At 39.1% G+C, this 27,783-nt stretch overlaps 2 protein-coding genes and 2 long non-coding RNA genes across 7 annotated transcripts in view; 3 read left to right on the top strand and 1 right to left on the bottom strand.

The window, feature by feature from the left end:
• Positions 1–8,827, top strand: part of LCP2 (lymphocyte cytosolic protein 2) — a 37,620-nt gene extending 28,793 nt beyond the window's left edge. Inside the window, 6 exon segments of the mRNA XM_083728109.1 lie at positions 1,750–1,870; positions 2,616–2,659; positions 3,306–3,427; positions 7,466–7,552; positions 7,720–7,875; positions 8,184–8,827. Of these exon segments, the coding sequence (XP_083584235.1) occupies positions 1,750–1,870; positions 2,616–2,659; positions 3,306–3,427; positions 7,466–7,552; positions 7,720–7,875; positions 8,184–8,306 (653 nt within the window). The 3' untranslated portion in view covers positions 8,307–8,827.
• Positions 1–13,192, bottom strand: part of KCNIP1 (potassium voltage-gated channel interacting protein 1) — a 564,777-nt gene extending 551,585 nt beyond the window's left edge. The window contains exons 1-3 of one of the 3 annotated variants that reach the window (XM_083719857.1): positions 13,013–13,192; positions 11,642–11,732; positions 10,159–10,267 (exon numbers count right to left, since the gene is read on the bottom strand). In XM_083719857.1, the coding sequence (XP_083575983.1) occupies positions 10,159–10,207 (49 nt within the window). In that variant the 5' untranslated portion in view covers positions 10,208–10,267; positions 11,642–11,732; positions 13,013–13,192. Of the gene's footprint in view, positions 1–10,158; positions 10,268–11,641; positions 11,739–13,012 lie in introns of those variants that run through there. The other 2 variants (XM_083719858.1, XM_083719849.1) reach the window with 2 other exon arrangements.
• Positions 5,838–7,274, top strand: LOC310835344. Its single transcript, XR_014559577.1, has 2 exons — positions 5,838–6,614; positions 6,995–7,274. It is a non-coding gene; the product is annotated as an uncharacterized lncRNA (long non-coding RNA).
• Positions 13,193–13,647: 455 nt separating the features above from the next.
• Positions 13,648–23,325, top strand: LOC310835271. 2 transcript variants are annotated; one of them, XR_014559486.1, is made up of 3 exons: positions 13,648–13,811; positions 22,519–22,676; positions 23,222–23,325. It is a non-coding gene; the product is annotated as an uncharacterized lncRNA (long non-coding RNA). The 2 variants fall into 2 exon arrangements; XR_014559487.1 differs by having other exon boundaries at positions 13,648–14,052.
• Positions 23,326–27,783: the final 4,458 nt, after the last annotated feature.

The following is a 27,783-nucleotide window of genomic DNA, read 5'->3' as shown; positions in this document are numbered from 1 at the left end:
TCAGTTAATACAATATATAGTTGTCTGCCTCCTAGTGTTTTTTAATTCCCATGTACCGTACTTATTTTGAGAGCTGGACCATAAAGAAGGCTGATCGCCGAAGAATTGATGCTTTTGAATTATGGTGCTGGAGGAGACTCTTGGGAGTCTCATGGACTGCAAGAAGATCAAACCTATCCATTCTGAAGGAAATCAGCCCTGAGTGCTCACTGGAAGAACAGATACTGAAGCTGAGGCTCCAATACTCTGGCTACATTATAAGAAGAGAAGACTCCCTGGAAAAGACCCTGATGCTGGGAAAGATTGAGGGCACTAGGAGAAGGGGACGACAGAGGACGAGATGATTGGATAGTGTTCTCGAAGTTACCAACATGAGTTTAACCAAACTGTGGGAGGCAATGGAAGACATGCTCTGGTCCATGGGGTCACGAAGAGTCGGACACAACTAAATGACTAAACAACAACAACTTATTTTGATCTATAAATCCCTGAATGCTGAATACCTTGCATGCAGTTATGCCTATCAATAGTGACCACAAGTATCTGCTTCAGTCTGCTAAAATATTGAACAAGGAACATGGGGAGCTCCTCTCTTAGAACTGTGAAATCTGATCACCGTCAGGACTGGGTGAACCAAGCAAGGTCATCTCAGGAATTTTGGGCATTTTTAAGTGGCTACCAACCACTAGCATTTCAGTGTATGTTAGTGGTACCAAATTTCACCAAATAAGGAATTTGACAGCAAATCTGCACTTTTACCAGTGTTAGTAATACACCAGGATGGATATGGAACTTAACAAAAATGGGCAGATTTTATCATCAATTCAGAAATCTTCCTGGATGCTGTGGTTCTCACTGTATATTCACAGAGGTCAGGGGTGTAGGAAGGGGGGGCAGAGGGGGCAGGCCACCCTGGGTGCCACTTTGGGAGGGGTGACAAGATGGCCCCTGCTTTCCCCCAGCTGTAGAGCGGCCGAGGGCACATGTAGTCTGTATGGGTGCCGTTCGCACACCGTCCATATGGGATGCCGCTCGCACGGCAGCCTATACGGACAAGTGGCAGACCATATGGCCGCCATGCGCAAGTGGCATCCCATACAGACTGCGCATGTGCAGCATCCCGTACGGTCACTTGCACGGCGTCCATACGGGATGCTGCGCGCGAGCAGCAGCCCATATAGACTGCACATGTGCGGCATTCCATACAGATGCACATGCAGGATGCCACACATGCGCAGTCCATACAGGCTGCGCCACCCTGGGTGCTGGAGAGGGTTCCTCTGCCACTGACAGAGGTTTCTTATGCAGAAACTTACTATACTAAATTTGTGCAAGTGCTTTAATGTAGCATTAATTCTATCAGGATTTAATAGTTTTGAATGATTAATTTTTTAGCAGTTCTTATTTTTATCTGTAAGCTGCCTTGAGTCCCTGCCAGGGAAAAAGGTGGGCTATTAAAAACTAAAAGTAATAATAACAGTAGTCGTAATAGTAAATGCAATGTGTTATTTTGTTCATGCAAGGTGAAGCCTACTGTGTCAGTGAAACTTGAAGATCTGCTGGAACCTCAACTCTCATAGTTTCTATGCTGGAACTACAGCATTTTGAATCTGAAATGAATTCCAGAATATGAGTCAGAAATGCCTAAGCTTTTCCAAAACAAACTGAGTAGTTCCACAAATCTCTTATTCACTGTCCCAATCTGAGTCAGTTAACTGTGTTTTTGTTTTTGGTGTGTGTGTTTTGCAGATATTCACCACAGGTCAGTTCCCCAGCCATTTTTGCAATGTAACACATTTCCAATCAGATCTCCTAAGCCGCATTCTAAACAGAGCCTTTTACCATCCAAGACCATACCTGGTGCAGAAAGGTTTGTTGAATTGAACTGACCATTAGTTGTGTGCTATTATACATTATGTGGAACTTGTTCATTGCTATTCTTAATTCTATAACAGAATTAAATTCTATGAGAATCAAATGCAGTAAGGGCAATACATCCTGCTCACATGATTGAGACTAACTACAGTACACTGGTACCTTGGGTTACGTACGCTTCAGGTTACATACGCTTCATGTTACAGACTCCACTAACCCAGAAATATTGCTTCAGGTTAAGAACTTTGCTTCAGGATGAGAACAGAAATTGTGCTCTGGCGGCGCGGCAGCAGCAGGAGGCCTCATTAGCTAAAATGGTGCTTCAGGTTAAGAACAGTTTCAGGTTAAGTATGGACCTCCGGAACGAATTAAGTACTTAACCCGAGGTACCACTGTAACTGTTTTCCACTCCCTCCCCACCCAGCTATACCAGTTTAAAACTGGCTTCTGTGGGCATAGTTCTGGAATGACTATGTTCCCATACTATAGATAAGAGTATGTATACACACACACACACACACACACACACACACACATACATACACACATTGTCCCGGATAGTTCCTTTATTCATCCTGTGGATTCCCACAAACAATTTGAAACAAGAGAAGAGTTGCAACCTGCAACCAATTCTGCTATACAAGCAAGTATTTTCTGGCCTCATTTCTAAGATATAAAACTAGTCACTTACAAAGTATCAGATCTCATTTGTACATGCTAATCATTGTTTATTTTTACAGCACTCTTTCATCAAGTGGATCACTACCACCACATTTTCAGCCAAGTATGTACTGTATAAATACCTCATAAATATTCAGGCTTAGATTTTCAAAACATATGATTGCTGCCAGTACAAACTAACAGCTTTTCCATTAAATATTTTGCGACAATGCAAATTTATGAAGCATAGGTTGTCTGAACACAAGTTGTTTTGTTTCTTGAATTACAAGGTTTTAGAGCAGTATAGTAATGAAATAACCTAAATCAGAAATGGGGAATCTGGCGCACCAGTTATTTTTAGATTCAAATTCCCATGATCCCCATCCAGCATGAACAATGGCCAGGGATAATGGACATTATAGTCCAGCAGCAAATAGATGGAACCAGGTTCTCTAACCTTGATATAAATCAAATAAATGCATTTAGGAATGTCTGTCATAATGCTTCTCATGTTTGACGCTTTGCATTTCTGTGAGATTTTGTGAGTTATGCGTCCTATTTTTCTATCAGACTTGTCTACTCTTTCCCTTCAGTTTGCCAGTTACTGCTTAAAGCATTTAAGTTGTAATGAAACATATTCTCATCGGAAGTCAATTTCATTTTTACTTTGTCAAGACCCTGTCAAGCTTGTGTGGTTCGTTAGAATCATGTTCCAATGTCCATTAAGTCATCTGGATTTAATTTTTAAATATGTTCATTTTTTTCTGAAGGTAATATTGGCAGAACTGCTTCAAAAGGCCCTGCTGATGGAAGACCACCATTACCAATTCCTAACAGAACATTCACACATTCTCTCAATGCTGAAAATGAAGCGATGGATCAGTACCACAAGGTACAATAATAGCATCAAAAATGTTTAATATATTGTGAATTCCAAGCGAACAATTTATGTGATAGAATGCCAGACCCAGTTCCTTCCAAGGCATACATATGAGGCTGTATTCTTGCCCCACATCTATTTAATCTATTTTTTAATGATATGAAACAACATCTACTCATTGTGAATGGCCACCCTCCTAGGTTAGGACCTAAGGCAGTTCCCATACTTTTATATGCGGATGACACTCTCCTCTCCTGCACCAGAATTGCGCTCCAAAGGTATCTAAAAGCATTCTTTCATTACTGCCAAGGAAATCACCTAGCGATTAATTATTCAAAATCCAAGATCTTAGTATTTTCAAAATGGCTCCCATATAAATAGCGTATTGGTGATCAAGAAATGGAACAAGTTAAATCGAACAAGTTAAAAACTTTAAATACTTAGGGATCACCTTTTATTACAATCTAACAGGACAACCAACTTAGCTAAATGCACTGCAGCATGAATTAAAGGATTCTAATTTTTTTTTATGGTAACCAGAATGTGCCTACAGCAGTTAGGGTCTATAGTGCAAAAGTGTTTTTCAACTCCTTTATGGGATTCCCTTATGGATAACTGACTTTAACAACAAAGCCGAGGATGTACAAGCATCCTTCCAACAAATTCTAGGAGCTCCAAAATGCGTCTCCTACAGTGGTACCTCTGGTTATGAACTGAATCCGTTCCAGAGGTCCATTCATAACCGGAAACCGTTCTTAACCTGAAGCGCGCTTTCGCTAATGGCGCCTCCTGCGTGCAATTTCCGCCCGCATCCTGGGGCAAAGTTTGCAACCACGAGCGCCTACTTCAGGGTTAGTGGAGCTCGTAGCCTGCAGCGTGCATAACCAGGAGCGTTCATAACCAGAGGTACCACTGTATTTAGCTATGTGTGCAGAGTGAGGCCGGCATCTCTTAGAATCTAGGGGCTGGATTATGACTTTCAAATTCTGGTTAAAAATTTACATTAATACAGACCCGGAAAGTTTCCTAACTTCTTTATTAAGACAGATAGGTAGCTGTGTTGGTCTTCCGTAATCAAAACAAAATAAAAAAATTCCTTCCAGTAGCACCTTAGAGACCAACTAAGTTTGTTATTAGTATGAGTTTCATGTGCATGCACAATTTTTCAGATACACTGAAACAGAAGTCACCAGACCCTTATATATATAGTGAGAGGGTGGGGAGGGGTATTACTCAGAAGGGTGGTGGGAATGGGTGATTGGCTGATAGGTGTGGTAACTCCCTTATAGCTTAAAATATACCGTATTTTTCCCTCTATAACACGCAGATTTTTTCTCCTAAAAAGGAAGGGGAAATGTCTGTGCGTGTTATAGAGCGAATGTGTGGTCCCTGGAGCCGAAAAATCAAGCAAAAATCAAATCGCGGCGCTGCACGCTGCACGGAGAAGCGAAACCTGAAAAGAGGAAGCGGCTGCTTTCCTGCATTCTGCCTCAGGGTCTTACTGCCCACTCTCCTCTGTTTCGTTGCTGTGTTTGCTGAAACGGAACAAAGAGCAGGGAAAGCCCCTCCCCTCCAAGCAAGCAGAGGGGAATTCCTCTCTGTGCTGCTGGGGGAAAGGGAGAGAGAGGGGGGAAGGGAGATAGAGGGGGGAGGGGCAGGGAGAGAGAGGGGGGAGGGAGAGAGAGAGGGGGAGGGAGGAAGGGAGGGAGGGAGAGAGAGAGAGAGAGAGAGAGAGAGAGAGAGAGAGAGAGAGATGGCTGGCTTGGGTGGGGGGAAACTTTTGCCTTTCTTTCCTCCCTCCCGTTAAATCCCTCTCCTGCATTCTTAGCCAGCTGCTTCTCTGCACACCCCTCTCATGTCCCTTCTTTGTTTTTCCTTCACTCCCCACTTAAAATGTGGTTACAAAGCATAGATCCACATGGATCCTCAGGATCTTTGCATTGGGTCACCCCAAATTCACCATCAGATCACATAGCATGTCCATGGCTACAGCCTGCACCAAAAAAATCACGCACCCACTGTTGCCTGGGGCTGCAATGGTGCAAAAACGTGGTTACCAAGCATGGATCCAGAGGGATTCTCAGGATCTTTGCATTGGGTCACCCCAAATTCACCATCAGATCGCATAGCATGTCCATAGCTACAGCCTGCACCAAAAAAATCACGCACCCACTGTGGCCTGGGGCCACAATGGTGCAAAAACGTGGTTACAAAGCATGGATCCACAGGAATTCTCAGGATTTTTGCATTGGGTCACCCCAAATTCACCATCAGATCACATGTCTGTGGCCACAGCATGAAGCCCAAAAATGATACATCCACTGTTTCATTCAGAATGTTTTTTCCCTTGTTTTCCTCCTCTAAAAACGATGTGTGTGTTATGGTCAGATGCGTGTTATAGAGCGAAAATACGGTAGATTTACAAAGAGTCTATAATCCAATATTTGTTGAGGGATGATACTCCCAAAACTACCAAGATTGTTTCAGGGTATTTAGCTGAGATTTTTAAAGCTAAATCAAAAGTTGCCTGATTTGCTCAACGGTGACTATCTAGTCTTTTATATATTGTATGTGTTTGGATTACTAATGTATTTGGATGGCTTTGTATGATTTTATGATTTTATTTTTTAAACTTATGCCAATAAGGACCAATAACAGAATACATATGAGCAAAGCATAGGAAAGCTGGGTAAGACAAGCTGAAGAAAAACAGTCCATATGTAGCAAGGAGCAACAGCTTGTACAACAATTCTGCAAGGATTTATTTATTTATCCCTTGTAGGTACTGAAATTAAAGTCTTATACTGTATAAACATCTTGTGAAAATAGATTCTCTAAACTGGGTGCGCTGTTGCAATCAACATGCAGCAATCAGTGCACATAGATGTGTTTCTTTTGGTATTTGGAGCCATTAGAAATAAAATGGCTAGGTTGTGCTCCGGTGAGGAGCAAATGCAAGCATAAGGACTCATCCACACTTCTGCTTGTCCTGTGCCTAAAAATCATGGGTCTGAGTGGTTTCCCACTTGGCCCGCTCCTTTCCCATGAAAAACTATCATTTTAGAGCAAGTATCAATCCAGAGCAAGTATCAATCCAGAAAAAATTGCCATTTACTACAATTAAGTGCTAAAAAGCAGTTTTCCCCAGGAGAAAACAGCAGGACAAGAGGAAGTGTGGATAATAAGTGTGGTTATAGAGGTAAAGGTAAAGGTAAAGGTACCCCTGCCCGTACGGGCCAGTCTTGACAGACTCTGGGGTTGTGCGCCCATCTCACTCAAGAGGCCAGGGGCCAGCGCTGTCCGGAGACACTTCCGGGTCACGTGGCCAGTGTGACATCGCTGCTCTGGCGAGCCAGAGCCGCACACGGAAACGCCGTTTACCTTCCCGCTGGTAAGCGGTCCCTATTTATCTACTTGCACCCGGAGGTGCTTTCGAACTGCTAGGTTGGCAGGCGCTGGGACCGAGCAGCGGGAGCGCACCCCGCCGCAGGGATTCGAACCGCCGACCTTTCGATCGGCAAGTCCTAGGCGCTGAGGCTTTAACCCACAGCGCCACCTGCGTCCCCTGTGGTTATAGAGACTTCCCACCAAATCCATCACTACATTCATGACAAAATGCCCATTAACAACAACACACGTAGGAGGTTCCACTCATATATACTACAGATATACAACAGGTTATTTTTACTTATCTGTTTTTCATGATAAGGAGAAAGCTAAACTAAATGTCAGAAAATAATAATTAAAAATGGGCTGGCATTTTGCTATTGCTATTGATGTCATATTAACACAGGGGCTGGACTGGTGGGCAAGAGCTGCAGTATTTTCACATCAAACTTCCATAAGCAACCCCCCCCCCCCCAAAGAAACAATGGCTTCAGTTATAAACATAAAGAGGTGAAAAGAATGATTGGGTACCTTACGAGTAACATATTCAGTTAATAAATACCATACCTGCCTTTCAAAGCTCTGTACTCCTTTGCCCTACACTGGTAATACCATATTCTCACTAATAAACAGCTCTTTGTCTCTCTTTTCATGTGGCTCAAGTATAACCAGCTCCCGCTAAATCAGGAATGGTATGCTGCTGATATAACCCGGACAGATGCAGAAGCTGCTCTTAGGACCATAAACCAGGTGAAGAGTTAAATTATAACATCAATATAGTAATATGAGAAAAATATTGAAATTGAACACACACTCCAAGACTAATCCTGAACACATTTGCTTCGAAATGCAATCAATTCTGTTCACAGTTGTGATTACATTTGTCTTAAAAATATTTTAATGTGTTACTTTTCTAGGATGGCACTTTCTTAGTAAGAGACAGCTCAACGAAGGCCGCTGATCAACCCTATGTCTTGATGGTGCTTTACAGTGCTAAAGTATACAATATTCCAATACGTTTCCAACTGGAAGATAAAGTGTATATATTAGGAACTAGCTCAAAAGGGAATGAGGTATGATGTAATGTTACTTTATTTATTTATTTATTTATTTATTTATTTTAATATTTATTACTTATTAAATATAATACTTTCTACATAATGACAATTCTTCTTACTACTTCTCCTTCAAGGTTTCTCAAATGAGAGTGCAGTAACTGAGCAGAATCAAATCTAGGCTAACAGCAAAAACTAGAACCAAAGATAGTTTATTTACTGTCCCTAAAAAACAATTTGTATAAAACAAAGAGCCAAAATTATGTTGCTTTAACTTTCTCTATAGTCAGAATCATTGACTGATTGACATTCTGTAAACCACACAGGATTTTGCTTCGGTGGCTGATATAATTGATTACTTCAGAAGAATGCCTCTTCGACTGATAGACGGAAAGGATCGGTGTTCAAGAAAGCAGTGCTTGCTGACATACACGGCTGGATCTCTTTAAAAGATAACAGAAAATTTCCTGGAGGATCACCTATTTATCTTTGAAAGAGAAAGCCAGAAGAGTAACTGATTTATATTTGGTGAACTTCTCTTATTTTCATGTTAAAATGCAAGTTCATTTCTTGCCTTAAGTTCTCAAACTGAAAACATCAGTGTATTACTTCTCACTAAGCATACGCTTCATGAGACAGTTTCATGTGTGTGTGATAGCCACTGTCTGAAATGCAACATTACACAGACTGAAAATAACTGTGTGGTCTTACAATTTGTGTACATATTTCTTTACATGTGAATGCTTTTTGTGGAGTAGTGTTGTATAAAATACAATAGACATATTAACCTGAGAATAGCTTGGTGTATTCAAGTTGTTTGATGCTCTCAAACACAGTATCCATGCTAATGTCTAATGTTTGTGGGAACTATATCTGTGTACTATATTTCACATATGATAACAGCAATTAGTTTAGGATGCTGCATTTTCAGATGCAGCTAGAATCAATAAAGCATCTATCTGTTTTTATATTCCTTTTTCCACTGCTAACCTTTATTACTACCCATTTCTCTCACACAAATAAACTTCCATTCTCTTTATGTATCTTTTCAAGTTAGCCACTGTACAAGATGGACTCCCATAATACAAATGACAACCCTTTAAGTATTGTTTTAGTCCTCATATAATTACTAGGAGCTGCTGCCCCCGTTCTTTCCACTCATCAACTCCACCTACACGCCAACCTCTTTGCCAACTATTCAGCCGCACCTGGCCAACCCCTCCTTCCTTTATACCTCACCTTGCCTAACAGCACAGCTCACCCCAAGTCCCACCACTTTTTAAAGGAAGAGAAGGTGCTTCAAAGAGTGGCTTCTGAAGTGCCTCCCTCTCTGTAAATCTCGTTGCAGCCACATTTAATGGAGGGGGCAGACATTGCACACAGTGGTTTGCAGTTCCCGCTTGCTCATCTGGAACGGGCATGGCCACCTGTTGGCAGCTACATAAACTGCAGCATGACAGCTGTACATTTTTATGTATATAGGAAATTCAATCATCTACTCATAGATTCTATCCAGTACCAATAATTCCTATTATTTCAAATTCCTGCCTAGACTTCACAAACATAAAAAATGGCTTGGCACTAACTTTAAGCCACTGTCCATCTGACTTATCAAGGACAAATTTGCAATTATGTTACCATCACATGGCAGGGTGAAGCCCAGTCTAAAAGTCTAAAAGTCAGTTTGAGTTCAAAAATCAAAACCAATCACAGTACTTTGTAAATCTTACTGAATCGTTAAATTGGATTGGATTATTGGCCTTAATTCTGCAGCACTTTATTAAGAAATCCATCCTTATGTTCTGATAAGGTAAGATACTATACACATATTTTCTTTCTGTTATTTAAGAACATTAAATGTGCACAGTTTTGTGTCCAGTGAAAGTAGAGCACAGTGGAGATGCAAGGGATGAGAAGAAGCTATTCTAGTAAAAGCTCACTGCTCCTTTTTTTTAAAAAAAAAAAATTGAGGATTTGGGTGATATATTATTGTATCCATTTATTCCTTAGCTTGCTCTACACACCTACTATGTGCAGTAAATAAAAGAATAGCACCAGCTAACTTAACACACCAACGCCAACTACACAAAAACAGTAATTTAATTAGTACAGTAATCAAATATAGCATGCAATTCAAAAACTCAACACTTGACAGACTTTGTAAAGTGTCTCAAAGGAACAATATTGTCCAGGGGCATAAAAAGTTAGGAAAGATAAAATTTATCTTTCAGCTTGCCCTTTTAAATGTAGCACCAACTACTGACAAAGTGTTAATGAAGAGGGACAATAAATGGAACTCACAGATTTGTGGACTCCTCACGTTTCTTTTCATCAGCTTCTGTTGAAACATCTGTTAGAGCTGGATGACTGAAGTTCAGAATAAGATCACAAAGCAGCAGTTGGGTTTTTACTGTAGAACAACAATATTTCTGTATTTATTCATTTAGTCTGTTAAATTTATAACCATGTGAAAGGGAGCACCTAATTTCAACATACACACCCCTTTCACTATTGGTAAATCTACTTCCTTCCTCCCCTCCAAACCCTCTACAGTGGTACCTCGGGTTACATACGCTTCAGGTTACATACACTTCAGGTTACAGACTCCGCTAACCCAGAAATAGTACCTCGGGTTAAGAACTTTGCTTCAGGATGAGAACAAAAATTGTGCTCTGGTGGCACGGTGGCAGCAGGAGGCCCCATTAGCTAAAGTGGTCTTCAGGTTAAGAACAGACCTCTGGAAAAAATTAAGTACTTAATCCGAGGTACCATTGTATTCACTATTGGGAAATTTAAAAATGGCTACGACGTTTTCATTTGGGGGAGAATTGGAAGACATTTGCAGGCAAATGCAACGCTTCTGAGGGCATGAAACCTATCAATTGTCAGAAGGATAGCTGCAACAGTTGTCCCACAAGGACAGCCATTACAGCAAAAGTAGGGAACATTTTTGGCCCATTGGCCACATCTTTTTCTTTCTCCATCTCAGCAGGGTTTCACTGGAGTTTGGGACCATCTACTGGTCAATCATCTGTTGTCATAATGATGCCTGGTGATTGACAACTGTCAAGGTTTGGGCTTTGCACAGAGCTTCCCAACAGTTAGTTGGTTTTCAGGCACTTGGAAAATATTCCAAGAGGGCTTTGCAAGCCCCATGCTTGGGAACTGCTGAGCACAGGGCTTGCAATCTTTGCTCAGTACTTCCAGTGTCCAACAATTAGCTGGTTTATGATCCCTTGGGAAGCACTGTGCAGACTTTGCAGGCATTGCCAATTGGTAGGGCCCACAAAGCCCCTTTCAACCAAGTCTTGCCATTACCTGATATCTGGTGTCATGTATAGGGTAGTTGTTCATGGCTTGGTGAAAACAGCCTGGTGGGCCAAATGGGGAGGCCTAGAATGCCAAATTTGGTCCACAGGCCAAAGGTTTCCCACCCATGAATTATAGTTTGAGGCATACTCATCCCCTCCTGCATTCACTAAATAGGAGCAGGTAATAGAAAGTAGTAAATAAAATTTGCAGACACATAGCAATGACATTTAACATTAACAGAAATAATGTGTTCCTGAATAATTGTGACTTCAACAGGAGATGCACAGGTTATAACCATCATGCATTAAGAGGATGTGGAATAATACTTTATTTTCTTATGCAGTTAGGTAGGTTTGTATATATTGATTCATATACAATACATCATTTCCTAGAACTCTTCAGGCAGTAATCATCACATAATAGGAAAATAAATCATTATCTTCATTCTGACAATAGTAGCATTAATAATTACCCATAAGTTTATTCAGTTCAGATGACATTGTATCCATATTTTTAATTGCATTGTCAATAGTAAACTGCTGATCATCATCATTCTTTGACATCTAAAAGAGACCAAGAAATCAGAATGAGAATCAGTAACTTTCTTAGGGTTAATTATATGAGAAATGGCTTTATATGCTTAAATTTTACTTTCATGTGTTAAAACATCCTTACAAGGGTCACTTGTTCAAATGGCTTAAAAACTGTATAATCTAAATTGGAAAATAGCTGTGATGAGAAAACCAGCTCCTTCCCCAAACAGAGAGCAGACTCTTCTGACACGACTAAAAAAAAAGCCAGTGGCAAGATAATTTTACTCTAAGTATATGTTCACACAATACAAGCATACAGCTGTAACTATTTTGTAATGAACAAGTATAGTTGGCACCAGCTAGAGATTTAGACCTCACTGGAATAAGGAATTTTGCATCTAGCAAGCCACAAGTATGTCAGGTACTGGTGGAGGCATCATTTTAAAAAGCTCCTCTGACTAAAGAAGAATCAGATGTAATCCTTCTGAACTAGGGAATGTGAGTAATCCCAAGGAGAAATCAGAGGGTTTTATGACATCTCCAAGTCTGTGACTGTAGCTACTTATCTAAAAGGCATTGTATGGTTTCCCTAGAAAGCATATGCTATGAAAATAAAAAGTTCACCTGCCGAAGACAAAAAATTCTTCATTACTGTTTGTAAAGGGAAACAAACACTGAGAAGTTTGTGTTCAAACTAGCTACAGCTATTTTTATAAAAATCCTTAACCACAAGAGGGTGCCATCATGTTGCAGTAATAATATTGTCATCTTTGGAAGTTAATCATAGGTTCATTGTTGACATTTTATTACATTTCTCACTGAACACTTTAGGACTAATCAGGTATGCTCTATGGAATCAAATGTAAAGTCATTTCCCCCTTAAATCATTGGGGAAATGTAAAACATTTTTTGTGGATTATAAATATAGTGACTTTTCTTTCCAGACTTGTATAAAATATTACTTCCAGGAAAGCTCAAAGAATTTAGAACATTTTGTCCAAAGGTAAAATTGCTAGTTGAGCTCCAGGGGTTGTTTTGTTGTTGTTTTTTTGTTTTTTTAAAGAAATGGCTGGGTTGGTTTTTTTTAGTGTGTGCATATAGATATAGATATAAGACAGAATTTCAATAAAGGGAATGAATGTTGAGGTAAATGAACGTAATGGAAACAAAGAGTTGAGCGGATTAAAATTCCTGAGTGGCTGAGGGAAACCAGAAATGAGAGTGCTGGAGGGATAAGCGAACACGGTTTATAATTATCAGATAATTTATTATTGGGAAATACTCTAAATGGCGGGGTCTAACTGGCGCACTTCGAATCCCCACCACCACACGAAGGCTGGGCAGAGAGAAGTTTCGACTCCTGTGTCGGCGCCTCCTCAGAGAGAGCGTTTCTCTTCACCACAGATCTGACGCGACGCCGCAAGAGGCCGCTGACCGACAAGCCTCACAAAAGGAACCATTTTAAACTGGAAATCCGCGCGGCCGCGCGCTCGACGCTATTGCTACTCACGGCAGCACGACGCAGGACAAGGGAGCCTCTGAATTGTGGGGACGTGACCTGGGTCATGATATTAGCACACAGCCATAAAATATCCCTCCTGCGGGCGGGGAATGGAGTAAAAATAGTTTCTCTCTCTCTCCCAGTGCTTCTGAGGAGAACTACAGGCGCGCCCACATCTTTTCAACTCAAAACCTGACTAGGCTTTTTTTGTGTGCTGAGTAAAGTGGAGTGAAAGAACCATCACATCCAAATTTCAAGCCCCGGAAGAGCACACATTCCTCAGCCGTTATCAGTTAAAAGAAATAAATGTATAGCTTTTCAGTGCTCCCCCCCCCCCCATACAGAGTTGCCGGGACTCACGACAAACACCTCCCTCGTTAGAAGGGCAATGGCACCCACCTGAGGTGCCGGAACTGAGTTCCCGTGAGCTCCCGCCATTCTTATGGCAATGGGAGAGGCCAGCGGGAAGGTGAACTGAGCAGAAAAGGCTGCCTGGATTTTGGGCTGTGAGGAAACTCGAGCGAGAGGTCCACGCAAGGAGCTGGAGCAGGAAGTGATTAACAGCGGGGAGAAAGGAGAAGTTTAAATAGCAACATAAAAACCTGAAGGTCGCATTCACACCATACATTTGAAAAGCGTGATTATGCCTTTTCTTTTCTTTCTTTTTTTACATACATGGAGAATCCTGGGAACTGTAGTTTGTTAAAGAGTGCTGCTAACTTGGCCCTCCAGCTGTTTTGGGACTACAACTCTCATTATCCCTAGCTAACAGGACCAGTGGTCAGGGATGATGGGAATTGTAGTCCCAAAACAGCTGGAGGGTCAGGTTTGACCATGCCTGCGTGACAGGTATAGTTGCTAGCATACTTCCCAGGACTCTCCATGGCTAACCGTGGCATAGTAGCTTGTGCTTTAAATGTTAATTTTAAGGAAAAAGAAAGCCAAAGCTTGGCATGTGGACCCATAAGGGAGGGCAGGGTATGCGAAGGAAAGCGGAGTTGTTTAGCAGCTTTTAAATAAAGAGGACTTGCTAACTTCACTATCTGCAGCTGTATGAATATTATTTCTGCATATGTTGCTCTGAGTTAATTGCAAGTATATGGGTGAGCAGGGATGCGGGTGGGGCTGTGGTGTAAACCACTGAGCCTCTGGGCTTGCCAATTGGAAGGTCGGCGGTTCGAATCCCCACAACAGGGTGAGCTCCCATTGCTCGGTCCCAGCTCCTGCCCACCTAGCAGTTCAAAAGCACGTCAAAGTGCAAGTAGATAAATAGGTACCGCTCCGGCGGGAAGGTAGTCATGCTGGCCACGTTACCCGGAAAAACTGTCTGCGGACGAAGGTCGGCTCCCTCAGCCAGTAAAGTGAGATGAACGCCGCAACCCCAGAGTCGTTCGCAACTGGACTTAACTGTCAGGGAACCTTTACCTTTATATGGGCAAGTAATTATATCTATGGCACAGTACACTATGAAAGGAATCAGTTTACTGGTGCTTGCTTAGTCAGATTCTGGGGGGGGGGGGGGTTAATCCTTCCTGTCCTCCTCACTCCCCATTAATCTAATTCTTAAAACTAGAAGTGTATTGCTTTTCAGTACAATCTGCATAATCCGGGTTTGAACACTCTCTGAAAGGCAGGGAAAAGAAAACAATTATTATACACCATTTGGTCAGAGAAAGACAAAGCCATTACCTTGCGATCTGACGTCTTGCTGAAGAATTTTGAAATACTAATTTCCACATGCTTCATTGTAATAGTGAAATGGTGCCAACCAGAGAGAATGGGGTGATTTCTGCACACCTGCTGGAGGGGAACCGACAAGATCAAGGGCAGGGCATACATGTTGTCCTGAAATCCTGGCAACCTGAAAGCAGATCACTGAGGTGCAAACCTTCAGGCTTAGCTTCAGGTGGCTGCTTAGCTGGAGCTGAGGTAAAGGGAGATGCATACATACATACATACATACATACATACATAATTTTATTTCTATACCACCTTTCTGCAGTACAACATGGGGCAGGGGGAAATAGCTACAACATAACAACAGTATTCATAAACAATAAATAAAACATAATACACAGCCAAACAGAACAATTTCCACATAAATCTCAAGATCTAAAATAAAGATGCAAAAAATCAACAGCAACAACCCCCACCCCCAAAAACAAAAAAACTAAACACCACCTTAGCCCAAGAGTCTGATGTCCTACCATGCACAGATTTTACACTCCTTCCAGTTCAGGGTTAAAAAAATTTTTTTTTAAGGACTCTGACTCCTTCACAGCTTAAAGACTCCTGGATATGGAGTCAGAGAGAAAACCACTTTATCCTGTCCCAATTAAATACACAAACAAGTGGGAGAAACAAACCACAACCCAGGCTTAGTGTTATGTCCAAACTGTGTTAGGAGATTGTTATGTTGTGGGCAAACATATCAGACGACACAGCGATTCTTCCAAAGCAGCTCTTTATTTGTAAGCTGGAACAGAACAGAACTGAGGAGCTCAGTCAGCCTGCTTATATAGAGCTCCCCTAGAATGCAACAGTAACCATTTTCTGTAACTAGCCAATCACTGAACGTCACTTTCGATCCTTCATTTGCATACAAACTATCCAATCACTGAACGTCACTTTTGATCCTTCATTTGCATAACTATCTACAGTATCCCCCTGCTGGCCCAGGGTGAGAACTTCAGTACATAACTGAGACCTCTATTCCCCTTAAAAGAGCTGTTGTTTTCAGAGTGTTGTGAAAGTCACTTCCCCTTCGTAGGAGGACTGTAGCTCGCTGAAGGGAATATGGGTCTCCTAGCAACTCTGACCACCCTTTAACAAACTATAGTTCCCAGGATTCTTTGGGAAGAGGGGGGCATGACTGTTTAAAGTGTCATGATACTGCTTTAAATGTACAATGCGTATGGGTGTGGGTTTTGTGTGTGCGCGTACACACACACGTGTACCTTGTTATTGCTGCTGGCTTTCTGTGACTGATGTACCTACCCAGTTTTAAGTGGTATATATACATTTGCTTTAGAACTCTGCTTATTGACATTAGGTAGGTACCCTTAATGTATTGTTTTAGACACCTGCTGAAAATATTTTATCAGACCTAACCAGACATATAATTTAATTTCCTATATTTGTTTTTAAAGCATAACTGGCTTTATCTGTGTTTTACTGAGAATTATTTTATGTATATTTATTTAATAGTTTTGTGGATCTTAACTGTGTTTTATCTACATTTTATTTGTACTCCACTTTTAAATGAACAAAAAATATATTAAAAATAGTCAGGAGATACATCATTAAACACGATTAACAACCTCCATTCTTAAGTGTGTTGAGTTGTTCAGTTTGTACAGCATAAATGCTGTCATGTAGTTGAATGGATAGAATCAATTTATTATATCTCAGTACCCCCCCCCCAAAAAAATCAACACTTCCAGCTGTTAACTCATATTCAAATGCTGATACATACACAGACCAGAATATTTATCACATCCACAAATCTCTAAGGAAATGACTCAATCTACTTAATATTTCAAGCACAAATACACTGGCACTATTTTAAAATTAAAACTAATTTTGTTTGTTCTGACAATAGGGCAAAAAACATCACTTATACCAAGTGATAAATTATCCTGTAGGGGGCATGGTGAGATATTGTTGGAGGAATTCTACCTTTGCAATGACCTTATGGCACTTTCCTGTAATTACGTTTTAGGCTTGGATATTTCATATGCTGGATGTATTAAATGAGGTATGAACAGAATTTTAAAACTTGATGTGATTACTCACTGCCATGGTGAAATAAATGTGTGTTGTGAACTCCTAGAAATGCATTCAAAATTAAAAGCGTTTATTTACACAATGGCATAAGAGGCGGATGTATGGATGGTATTTATTGTGTTAGGGTTGCTTTAAAATTTACTGAATTCAGCTTTCAAACTGAAACAGGTTTAAAATGCCACTGTGATTTCAATGGAGTAAAGGAACGGAGATGAGCAACGCTCAGCCTATCAAAGGTTTCAGCAGCTGCTCTGACTGCAGCCATCCTCCCAATCAGTCATTAGAGCTGACAGAGGGATGCAAGTGGCACTGTGGTCTAAACCACTGAGCCTCTTGGGCTTGCAGATCATAAGGTCGGCAGTTTGAATCCTCGCAATGGGGTGAGCTCCTGTTGCTCTGTCCCAGCTCCTGCCAACCCACCAGCTTGAAAGCATACCAGCATAGATAAATAGATACCACTGTGGCAGAAAGGTGAACAGTGTTTCCATGTACTCTGGCACTTGTCATGGTGTCCCATTGCGCCAGAAGCAGTTTAGTCATGCTGCTCATATGACTTAGAAAGCTGTCTGCAGACAAATGCTCCCTCAGCCTGAAGCAAGATGAGTGCCACACCCTAGTCAGGGGTCTTTTACCTTTACCTTAGAGCTGATAATCACCAAGTTCTTCCTGATCATCTGCCTATAGGCAATTCTCAGAAGTATTCGTCTCACCCCTCATAATGTAGTGGACATCTGAAAAAAAGTGTATTTCATTCATCTGATAAAACTTCTGCTATGTATAGCCTTTTTACCCAACAAAGGCCATCGGGCCATCAAGGTGACTCATATTTACATTATAATATTAAATTAAAACTTTGTCATTTAAAAAAGAAGTAACTGTAAAACCAATCAGATAGTATATACTAAAATAAAGTCTAGCTAAACAGCATGGGCAAAACCTTTTATTTATCCAGAATATCTTGACCTGCCAGTGAAAGGCCAAAGGGAGTTCAGCTGTCAAACCAGGCTAGGAAGGATGTTCCAAAAGAATACCACTGTCAAAAGGCTCCACTCCATTGTTGTAACTATTGGTCTAACCACAGAGACATAAAATATTCCGAGCAGGGAACACTCTGAAGATCTCAGCGTGCAAAAAAACCTCATACATAAGGAAGCAAACATTTATTTACATAAGCAGGACCCTTCAAGGTGCCAAGTAACAACCAGGCAGCTATGGTCTAATTCAGCAGAAGTTTCTTAACAGTTTTCAAAGGCACCCCACGTAAATCATATTACAGTAATCTAATTGAAAGGTATGATAGTGTAAAGACGGTTATGATTGTGAACCCCATGCATCTTTCTATCAATTAACACTGACCTGAGCCAACATTACTATGTCCTTGATAATAAATCTCCAATTCAGATAGAAGAACAATGAGGGCGAGTTAAACCAAATGAAATCAAAGTTGCTAAATTTTCATGATTTATTCTGGGGTATAACTCTTTTACATAGAGGCACACTCTTTTGTTTTTTGTTTCATAAACAAGGAGATTCCTGATCCAAGCATATTTTACAAAAAAATACAAACACGTATTCATCTTGGGTTAATAAATGTTTCTCATTTTAAGATGAATAAGTTTACCTTCTGGTAGCACCGAATTCAACTTGATAGTATATGTGAGAAAAATATTTAAACATGGCATGACTTCAGAAGCATTAAGCCCTCTTCATATTCACTTATTACTTAGTCAGAGCATGACAGAAACAAATACAAAGCAGGATTATTTTTTATCTCTCATATTTATTATCTCTTGACACTGCTGGAACATGCAAATCAATCTTCTCTTCCTCCTAAACTTAAATGAGATGCATTTTTAAACTAAAGCAAACAGCAGTAGTAAGAACATTTTAAAGTTAATTGCCAATTTGTGGTAATATAGCAGCTTTTTCATGCTGATAACTGTAAGAGCTAAATCTATATAAACAAAGTGACCTCTGAAATTCAAATGCACTTTACATGTACAATGTTTGTGTTCCTAGTTTATCTTAAGTATTTTATTCAGATTTCTCTGCTTGTGGCTCTGCTTCAGAGGTGGATTACTGCTCTTCGTTTCAGTTAGTTTTGCATGAAGATATTGAGTTTCTTTCTCTCTGGATTTATTCCTTTGTACTGTAAGAATGTATATAAAGATAAACTGCTTAAGGGATCAATATTACTTGTGTTTAGTCAATGCCTTCTTTATTCCTTTTTGCATTAGCTTATAAAGAAGATTAAACATATTTTTAACATATCTAATGACATTCTCAGTTTTGTTTTTTCAGTATCTGCCCTTGATCCTAACAATACAATTTTTATTACTCTTTAAAAAATTGGTAACAGCCTAGGTTGCTGGACTCAGTGCCCTTTTGACGTGGGCCGCCTCCAGTATGCCATTCTCTGTCCTTTCTATAGAGTTTATATCCAAAGATAACTGTGTCCCGTTAGTTCTCACCACTCTTCCAGGTTGTCATTATGTCCACTGTATCCATGCTGCCCTCTATGACAAGCACTCTAGTTCACCCATCTTGGCTCAGAGGCTTCTAGAATTAGTGTATAAACAACCCTGAGCAGGGATGTTAAAAGGCATCATTTTTATTCTACTTTGTATTTGTTGCATTCAGAACTGTCTCCATTCTGCTGCAGTTCATCTTCTGCCAAAACCAACATTATTCAACTCACTGTATGCAATAGTGAAATTATGTAATTAATTACATAAATTATGTTATTATATTATTCCACTCCATTTCAAGGCAAAAGGATGGCAATTTTATGGATTATATAACATTTGCTGACTGAAAACATCAACCATGGTGAATACCATTCAGACTCGCTGCCTTGATTTCCATTCTGGACATGGGACGAATAAGTGAACCGTGATTTCCACTCCTGTTTTATTGGAACTGTCCAACATAATATTCATCCCTAACTCTGAGTAAGACCTAGTTGGATACAAACTAGTGTTTTGAATTATATTTATTGTTGTACTTTGATACATTACATGAACCAACCTGGGAATAATTTTACTGTTGAAAAGCGGGATAAATTAAATAAATAAATAAAGAATAATATAATTTCAGTCCACATTTCACACATTTTTTTACTATGCTAGAAGCAGGCTTATGGACATTGTTTATGACCATAGCATTTGACTGCCGAACTCAACTTGCAGTGAATTAAGCAGCTATAGAATTGTCAAGGCTTCCAGTGAAATTTTCCTTTTTCTGCTTTATATTCATCATGAGTCTTGGCTCCTTCTCAAGTAAATAGGCTGACATTTAGAAGTAAAATGATGGATGAAAGTTTTTTTTGTACGCACAGGCCTTATTCTTGGGACTCATCACAATTTTGCTGCACATTGATTCAGAGTAAAATCATTTTTAAATGATGGAGAGATAATATTCTTCCAAGTTTTTTTCTGAAGTGACACTGAATAATACAATTGAAAACTTCTCAATTCAATAAAAATATGTTTCAAAAGAGTTGTCCATGACAACAGAGAGATTATCAAGTTACTCGCAAGAACATGGATCTATCAGTGGTGCTTCTGATAGGTTTGCTAACCCCAGCTGTTGTTTTAAACAAGAGATACTTTCTATTTGATGCATTTGAAGGAGGAAGCTTGGGATCAGGAATCAGATAAATGCATTTATCATAAGATAAGACAAATCACCACGCTTCCTCCTTCGAAGTGCCATTGACAACAATCGGGTTCTTAAGGGGAGCAATACAACAAAACTTGTTTTCCAACACATCATATGCTTGTTATTCAGCACACTAAAGGCAATTGTGCAACTCCCCAGTGACTGTGATAAAGTCTCCAACCATAGTACACAAGCTATTGCTTTGTAATGTTGCGGTATTAAGTTGTTTTTGCTGTATTGTCCTTGTAAAAAGAGAGTTTCTGGGGGCTGTCTGAAATGCTTCAACTACTATTCCTGCATTGTTTTTATCACACATTGCAGGAGTGTTTGAACATTAACCTTTATGTGCTACGTGATATGGGGGTGGTGGGTTAGGGGAAAGTATGGGAAATATAAAGAAACTTTCTTGGGCATTACTGCAACTTCAATAAGTAGATCAGAGAGTGCCGTATTTTCTGTGGTTTTGAATTTGCCATGAATAAGTGTAATGATTTATCAGCTATGACCCCAAACCAGAGAGATGTAAGTGCTGCAAAATGCTAGCTTCCATAGCTGCATTTGAACGTAGCCTCTATTCCCCCACACTGTGTTTTTTGTAGTTCTGCAAAGCTTGGAGTTCCCCCAGGCCTGCTAACTTCTCCATGTTAAGTATGGATACTGAGCTACACAGACCAATGGTCTGACTCAGTATAAGGCATTTTCCTGACTACCTTGGTTTCATAAAGGTTGGCACTCAGAGAAATGAGTTCAGTATCAATATATAATATGCTAAAAAGTTGAGATTGGGCTTATAGAATATGATGTATCTCAGCAACCTTTGATCATTACAACAGCACGTAATTATTTTCTTTTTTTCTGGTTGTACAAAGTTATGCCATGTATTTATTCTTGCTGTTTAATTATATATGCTGTATTTTAACTTTTTATGTAATCAGCTGTGTGATTCCTATCGCAATGAAGAACATGTAATAAATATTTCAGATAAATCAGCTCTGGCATGCACATGGAGAGTTTTAATACCCTGGAGCTTCTCAGTAAACATTTAAATGCAAAGATCACTTGGCATAAGCTGAATCTGACATCTTCATAGAAGTGAATGAGGAAGCCCTCTTGTGTTAGAACGGTAGTGTTGTGGATTCAGGGTGTTGTATTTTAATAAAAACACTGACCATTGTTAATTATGGAGCAAATGTGACAAAAATTAGGACAAACCACATTAAAAACAACACAAAGTCCTGTGGCACCTTAGAGACTAACAACTCTATTATAGCAAAAGCTTTTGTATCCCACAGTATACTTCATTGGAGGGATGAAATGTTATCCAGAGTTATAGGTTGGGTAAATTAACTTGCAACTCAGGATAACACTTTGTGCATCTGATGAAATGGACCATAGTTCACAAAAGCTAATACATCTGTTAATATTTATGGCGCTCTTTGTAGTCCTTACTGCAACAGACTAACATGGCTGCATCTTGGAAAATGCAGTAAAATAATGGACCAATGAAAGTTTCACCTTCACATCTCATAATGATTCACCTGTTATTCCTCTTTGGTTGGGGTGCAAAATTAACATCGCCCAATGTAAAGCCAGCAGGCACTCTTCTAGTCAATGACCTTTCTCCTCTGTACAGACTTGTTTGCAAGAGTACACAGACACAAGTGGGCACAAACACATTGAGCTTCAGCACCCAGCAAAGGCTTATTTTGCAAAGAAACACCAAGTGTTAGTTGTTGAAACTATTTTGTGCATTCCCACAAACAAATGACACTATTTAGAATATTTCCTTTCTGACCAGTAGATAAAGTCTTTCATGTTGACAATGCTAATATTATATGCAAAAATATATTTTGTCTTTATATTTTGCAGATTTTATTGCTTTATATAAATTGCCCAGCAGGGACTCATTTTGAGAAAGAAGACAATTTCTCAGGACTGCACTGGACAGGGTCAGGATATTAGATTGCTTAAGGAAGGAATAGGAAAAGAAAATGATCTTCTGTGAGCCTCATGCATACATAAGTGAAGTAGGTCCCAACAATTTTTAAAAGTTACTTCTTGAATTGCTTTGTAGAAGGTGTCTTCCTAAATGAATATTATACAATGCATTTACTGCTTGTACTTTAAAAAAACTGCTTTAGCTTTCACAAGATACTATGGCATGGCAATAAAGAACTTGTCAGTGTGGGGAACACACTGTTTTATAGCTAGAAACTATACTTTTGTGACCACTTCTTTTTTTATTAAAGAAAAACCACAATTCTGAATAAAATAAGGAGCAAAGGGTATGTGAAAAAAGTAATATTTCTGAGAGAAATTACAGAGCAGGTTGTAAGGAATCATTTCTTCTTGAGTGTTACTGAGACTACATATTTACACAATTGGTCTCTGGAGGATGGGTGTCTAGAATTAGCCTGCCTGAACATGAATGAACATTATTAATTACTGCATTTAAGAGAATTCAGATAAGTAAAGCCTTTCTAGTAAATGTTTCATGAGGTTGATATTGTTCTTGTAAATATCTCTTTCCACTTAATGGTTCAAACAGCAGTGTTAATTTTATTTCTTTCAGCTAATATAACCATGCAGTCTTCTACCTTGCTTGAAAAGAATTTTCTCCAGGAGGTATCCTTTAAAAACAATAAACTACAAATAAAAACATTCAATTTAATATTATGATATAATGCAAAAGCTTCATTTTGAGAGACAACTTGTGAATGCTTGTGAATGTTTATTTTGCTATCAAAGAATTTTTTGTGTTGGGAAAGGAAATGTCTTCATAGTTCGCATTGGTCAGCATAGCAATCAGATATTATCTGAAGCACAGATATGTGTTCTTAATTTTAGAATTAAATTTCAGATCCAGATTCTGATACTATCAGAGCCCTGTCAAACTGGTTGGATGCACATTTTCATTCAAATCAGAACACCCATCCAAAGACAAAAACAGTGTGTGACTGCAGCGGAATCTACTACAGCAAAATGACAACAGGGTTCGCGCGCGCGCGTGTGTGTGTGTAGTTTAAGTAAGTCTAGTTTTCATATGGCATCAATCCAGCACTTTTATTGGGGTGGGATCAAATTGTCTAATATGTGTTTTTGAAGATAATGTGGCAGCTTTATATCCAAACATCTTCATATTGTCTTGCATTTTAAAAAACCAAACCTTAATATATTAACAGCTATGGCTAAATTACCACATCCCAGTGTTTCTTCTATTAAGATAGATTAATGTATGTGCTCCTAATTATGGGTTGTAATAAGGAAAACATGCTTCTCTATTGTCTGTTGTCTCAATTTTAGATATATTTAGAAATAAACTACGTGGTATTCCAGAGCTGCATGTGCTGGGAAGACTGTTTAGGAGCCTATTGGGACATGCACAAGGTCTTGTAGAAAGTGATTAACCTGCTATGGCTGTACTCACATTGCTCCTAGAAATATTTGTATGAGGTATTAGTAGTAGAATTCTTTGACAGTCATCTCTGACAGTCAACCTCTTTCCTCTTCACTTCTTATTCCCTTTTGCACATCACTATATAAAAATAATATACTATCAGCCTTCCGTGTTCCTTTCTCCCACACCTATTTTCATGACTTCCACCATATTCTTACCATGACTAGAGCAGTGTTACCATTTCTATCAATCAACCAAGCCCTGTTATCTCCTTTAAATCCCCTTTCAAAGCTCATTTGTTTACCATTATTTTCCAAATCTCAGTAGATTTTTCCCCCTGTTCTGCGCACTCTCTGTTTCCAGTTAGCCTTCTATTCCTATTTCATTTTTGCTACCCCTTTGCCAAATTCTGTTTTTTCCTTTTTCTTTTTACTTCGCCACTGTTTTGTCCATGTTATCATATCAGAGTAATGGCTTGATGGAATTGTTGTGTCACTTACTATTGATATTTGTAAGGAGCTTTGGATGGAAGGGACTGTTGAAAGAGCAGGAAGACAAATTTGCTTTAGTTAATCCTCCTATATATTTTGGGATGAGTATTTCTCAAAGGATTTGTGGCCATCTGCTCTTTTGATTTCCAGACCTTTGAGAAGAAGCTCTTACTTGAATCTAAGGCACTACATAAATCTTAAGATGTTTATTGCCTTATTAGTACTTTGATTTTTTTGAAGCAAGCAAACTGCATAAAAGAACTGATTATTACAATGGACCAGAGTAACCTATATATTTATAGAGTAAATATATAGTTTTCAGGCAGGGAAGAAGTTGTGGTTAGCCAGGCTAATTTTTCAGCAGTTAGTCTTATAAGTGTTTCCCTATATATTGCTCCATTTATAATCACTTTTTAAAAAGGTTTTTAAAGTAGTCATGTATTCTAAATTAAATTAAAATTATAAATTAAAATATGAAGGTAATTTTTTAACGACAATAAATGCTTGAATTGTTTAACTGGTACAGAATTCTGTTTGGAGAAGAAAAGGACATTGTTTGCTGACTGGATTTTGTTTTCAATTATCAATTGAAGTCTGACTTATAGGGGTGTTGGTTATTCCACACCTTGATTTTGTAGAGTTATAGTAACTCCAGACCTTGGAATTCAAACTGTTCACAATTTAGTACTGCAAGATCATTGAGCAAGGTCCTGACTACTTTTATTAATTTATTTGCTTGATTATTTAACAAGGTTTATAGACTGCTCAATCAAAAATAAAGAAAAAGGCTCTAAGCTGTCTTGTGAGATTCTTGTTAAAATGTTGTTTGCACCAGTGGCGTAGGGTGGGTTGTCAGCACCCGGGGCAAGGCAAGTAATTTGCGCCCCCTAACCCGTGGATTTGCGCCCCCTAACCCCCAGATGTTGCGCCTGGTGCGGCCGGCCCCCCCTGCACCCCCCAACGCTACGCCACTGGTTTGCACTGATGAAGCTGTATAGGTTAATAATAAAAATAATAAAAGTGTGAGAACAGTCAGCTCTGGAAATCAAAAGCCCCTTCTGGGCCTCATCTAATTCAAGCACTGACTTGTAATTTGGGCATGCATCCACTGTTGTTTTTGTCCTGATCAGTACAGTGAAAGCTTAGCTGTTCATGAGACTATCTGCTTACAGGTGAGTCTTCCTTTCCCATGTCTATATTTACAGGACCTTTTAAAATATTATCTTCAGGATTCAGTGGTGTGAATCATCACTTGGTATTAATAAAGGAAAAGTTCACACACTTTTGACCATTAGATTGTATCTTATGTCCTATTTTGTCTTGAATGAAAAAGAAGATATTTTATATTAGAGCTTTCAGGGGCATTGGCCAGAAATGGAACAGCGAAATGGTTTAAACACCATGAAAACACATTGGAATCACCTCATCCTATGCTATCTTGGAAATGTGTAATCAAATGTTTTCTTTGACATTTTTAGCAACCAAATGTTTTTGCTGGATTGTGCAGTAGAAATACATTTTATATTTTGGAAACCCCCTTAGAGGTCTCCTTACAGTGAAGCAGTATATAAATTTTATGAACCAAAAATAAATAAAATAAATGTGCTTCTCATCATAAAAACCATCTAGTCGGCTATGAAAACTGCACAATTAAAATAAAATGGTTAAAATATGAACACTTTTGTGGAACCTAAATGAAAGGAAAAAAGTCAAAGGCACAATCCAGCCAAATAGATGGTGTTTAAGTCCCAATTATTTCATTATCATCCATCTGTTTGTCTGCCTCTTTTACACAATATTGTACCCAGTGGCTATTGGTAGTGGTCTATGATCATAATAAACTGATTGATTGATTGATTGATTGATTGATTGGTTGATTGATATGGGTAGTGGTATTAGTAGTACTTATTTGGTGCATTTTTATCACAGTAAACTCAAAGTGCCTTATAATATTAAACAAAAATTAAAACCATTAAAAATCTAAACAACATAAGAATTGAAAACAATCAGATGCATAAAAAGCTGCCCAACACAGAAAGATGCCACAATATCTAAAAGTCTTCAAGTTGAAGACCAAAAGCCTAGCTGAAAAGAAGAATTTTGCCTGACACTTAAAAGTAACTAGTGATTATGCCAGGCAAGCCTCCCTGGGACAATGAACTCAATGAATTTAGACATGCTCAACTGCAACTAGACTTCAGAAAGAGTAAAAAGGGTACATTTTGGCTGGATCATGCCCCATTGATTGTTTTAATTTTCTATTTTATATAGATGGGGGGAGAGATATAGGCTTACATTGAGATACCCACTTATAGTGCAATCCTATACATGTCTACTCAGACATAGGCCCTACCGAGTTCAATGGATCTTGTTGCCAGGTAAGTCTTAAGTGTCAAAAGACTATAAGGCTTGTCTAAAGCAATAAACTGTTTGTCATGTCACTTTGATTGTTTATTTTTTATATATTTTTATATATTTTATATTCCCTTTGAAATAGTGTTTCCATGTAATGGCTCTTAGAACAAGAAAATATTACAGCATTCTTTTTTAGCCTAAGGATTAGACACGTCTGTTAAAATAATAGGAGAGTGGTACCTTTCAAGAGGTTGTGCCAAGTCTTTGGAAAGGCTTTAACAAATCACAGTATTCTCTATGTTGTCCAGCCACAAACAGTGATAATTAATCCTCAGGTCTGCTTAAGAGTTGAATTGCAAACATTTTTGACTAAGACAATTTTTGATTTTAATTTTGGGTGCAGTACTCTTCTGACGTGAAATATTTGGGTGTCTCACCTCAAGATTTTTTGTGGAAATCCAACCATTTTGACAAAAGTAGCAAATTTCTCAGGGGCTCTTGGTAGGTTCCTAGATTGTCCCCAGATTTTACCTGAAATGAAACTGAAGGAAATTTGGATGTAAAACATCTGTGGAAAATTGTTTCCAGTGGCTGGAATACAAATAATTACTAAGTAGTTCAACACAAATGAGGCTCAAGACCTGTGATTTTTGAACAGCTGCTCTTAATACCAGATGGCAATGGGGGGAGGGAACCAACATGGAGGAGGTTTTGACATAGTACAGGAGTGTGCTGGGCATGTCCAGTCTCTTGGGGTTCTTCCAGACGGGTTTTTGTTGTGGAATGGGTGCTGCTCATGCACACAAGGCTTTCCATGGAAAATCCAGTAAATTTATTTGAAAGAAAAAAAACCAGTTGCCAGTTATTCATTTGCGAGATCAAAGTGATCTG

This window comes from Podarcis gaigeae (assembly GCF_964106915.1).
Source record: "Podarcis gaigeae genome assembly, chromosome: 2".
Lineage (NCBI taxonomy): Eukaryota > Metazoa > Chordata > Lepidosauria > Squamata > Lacertidae > Podarcis > Podarcis gaigeae.
This window is presented reverse-complemented; position numbering and strand designations above follow the sequence as displayed.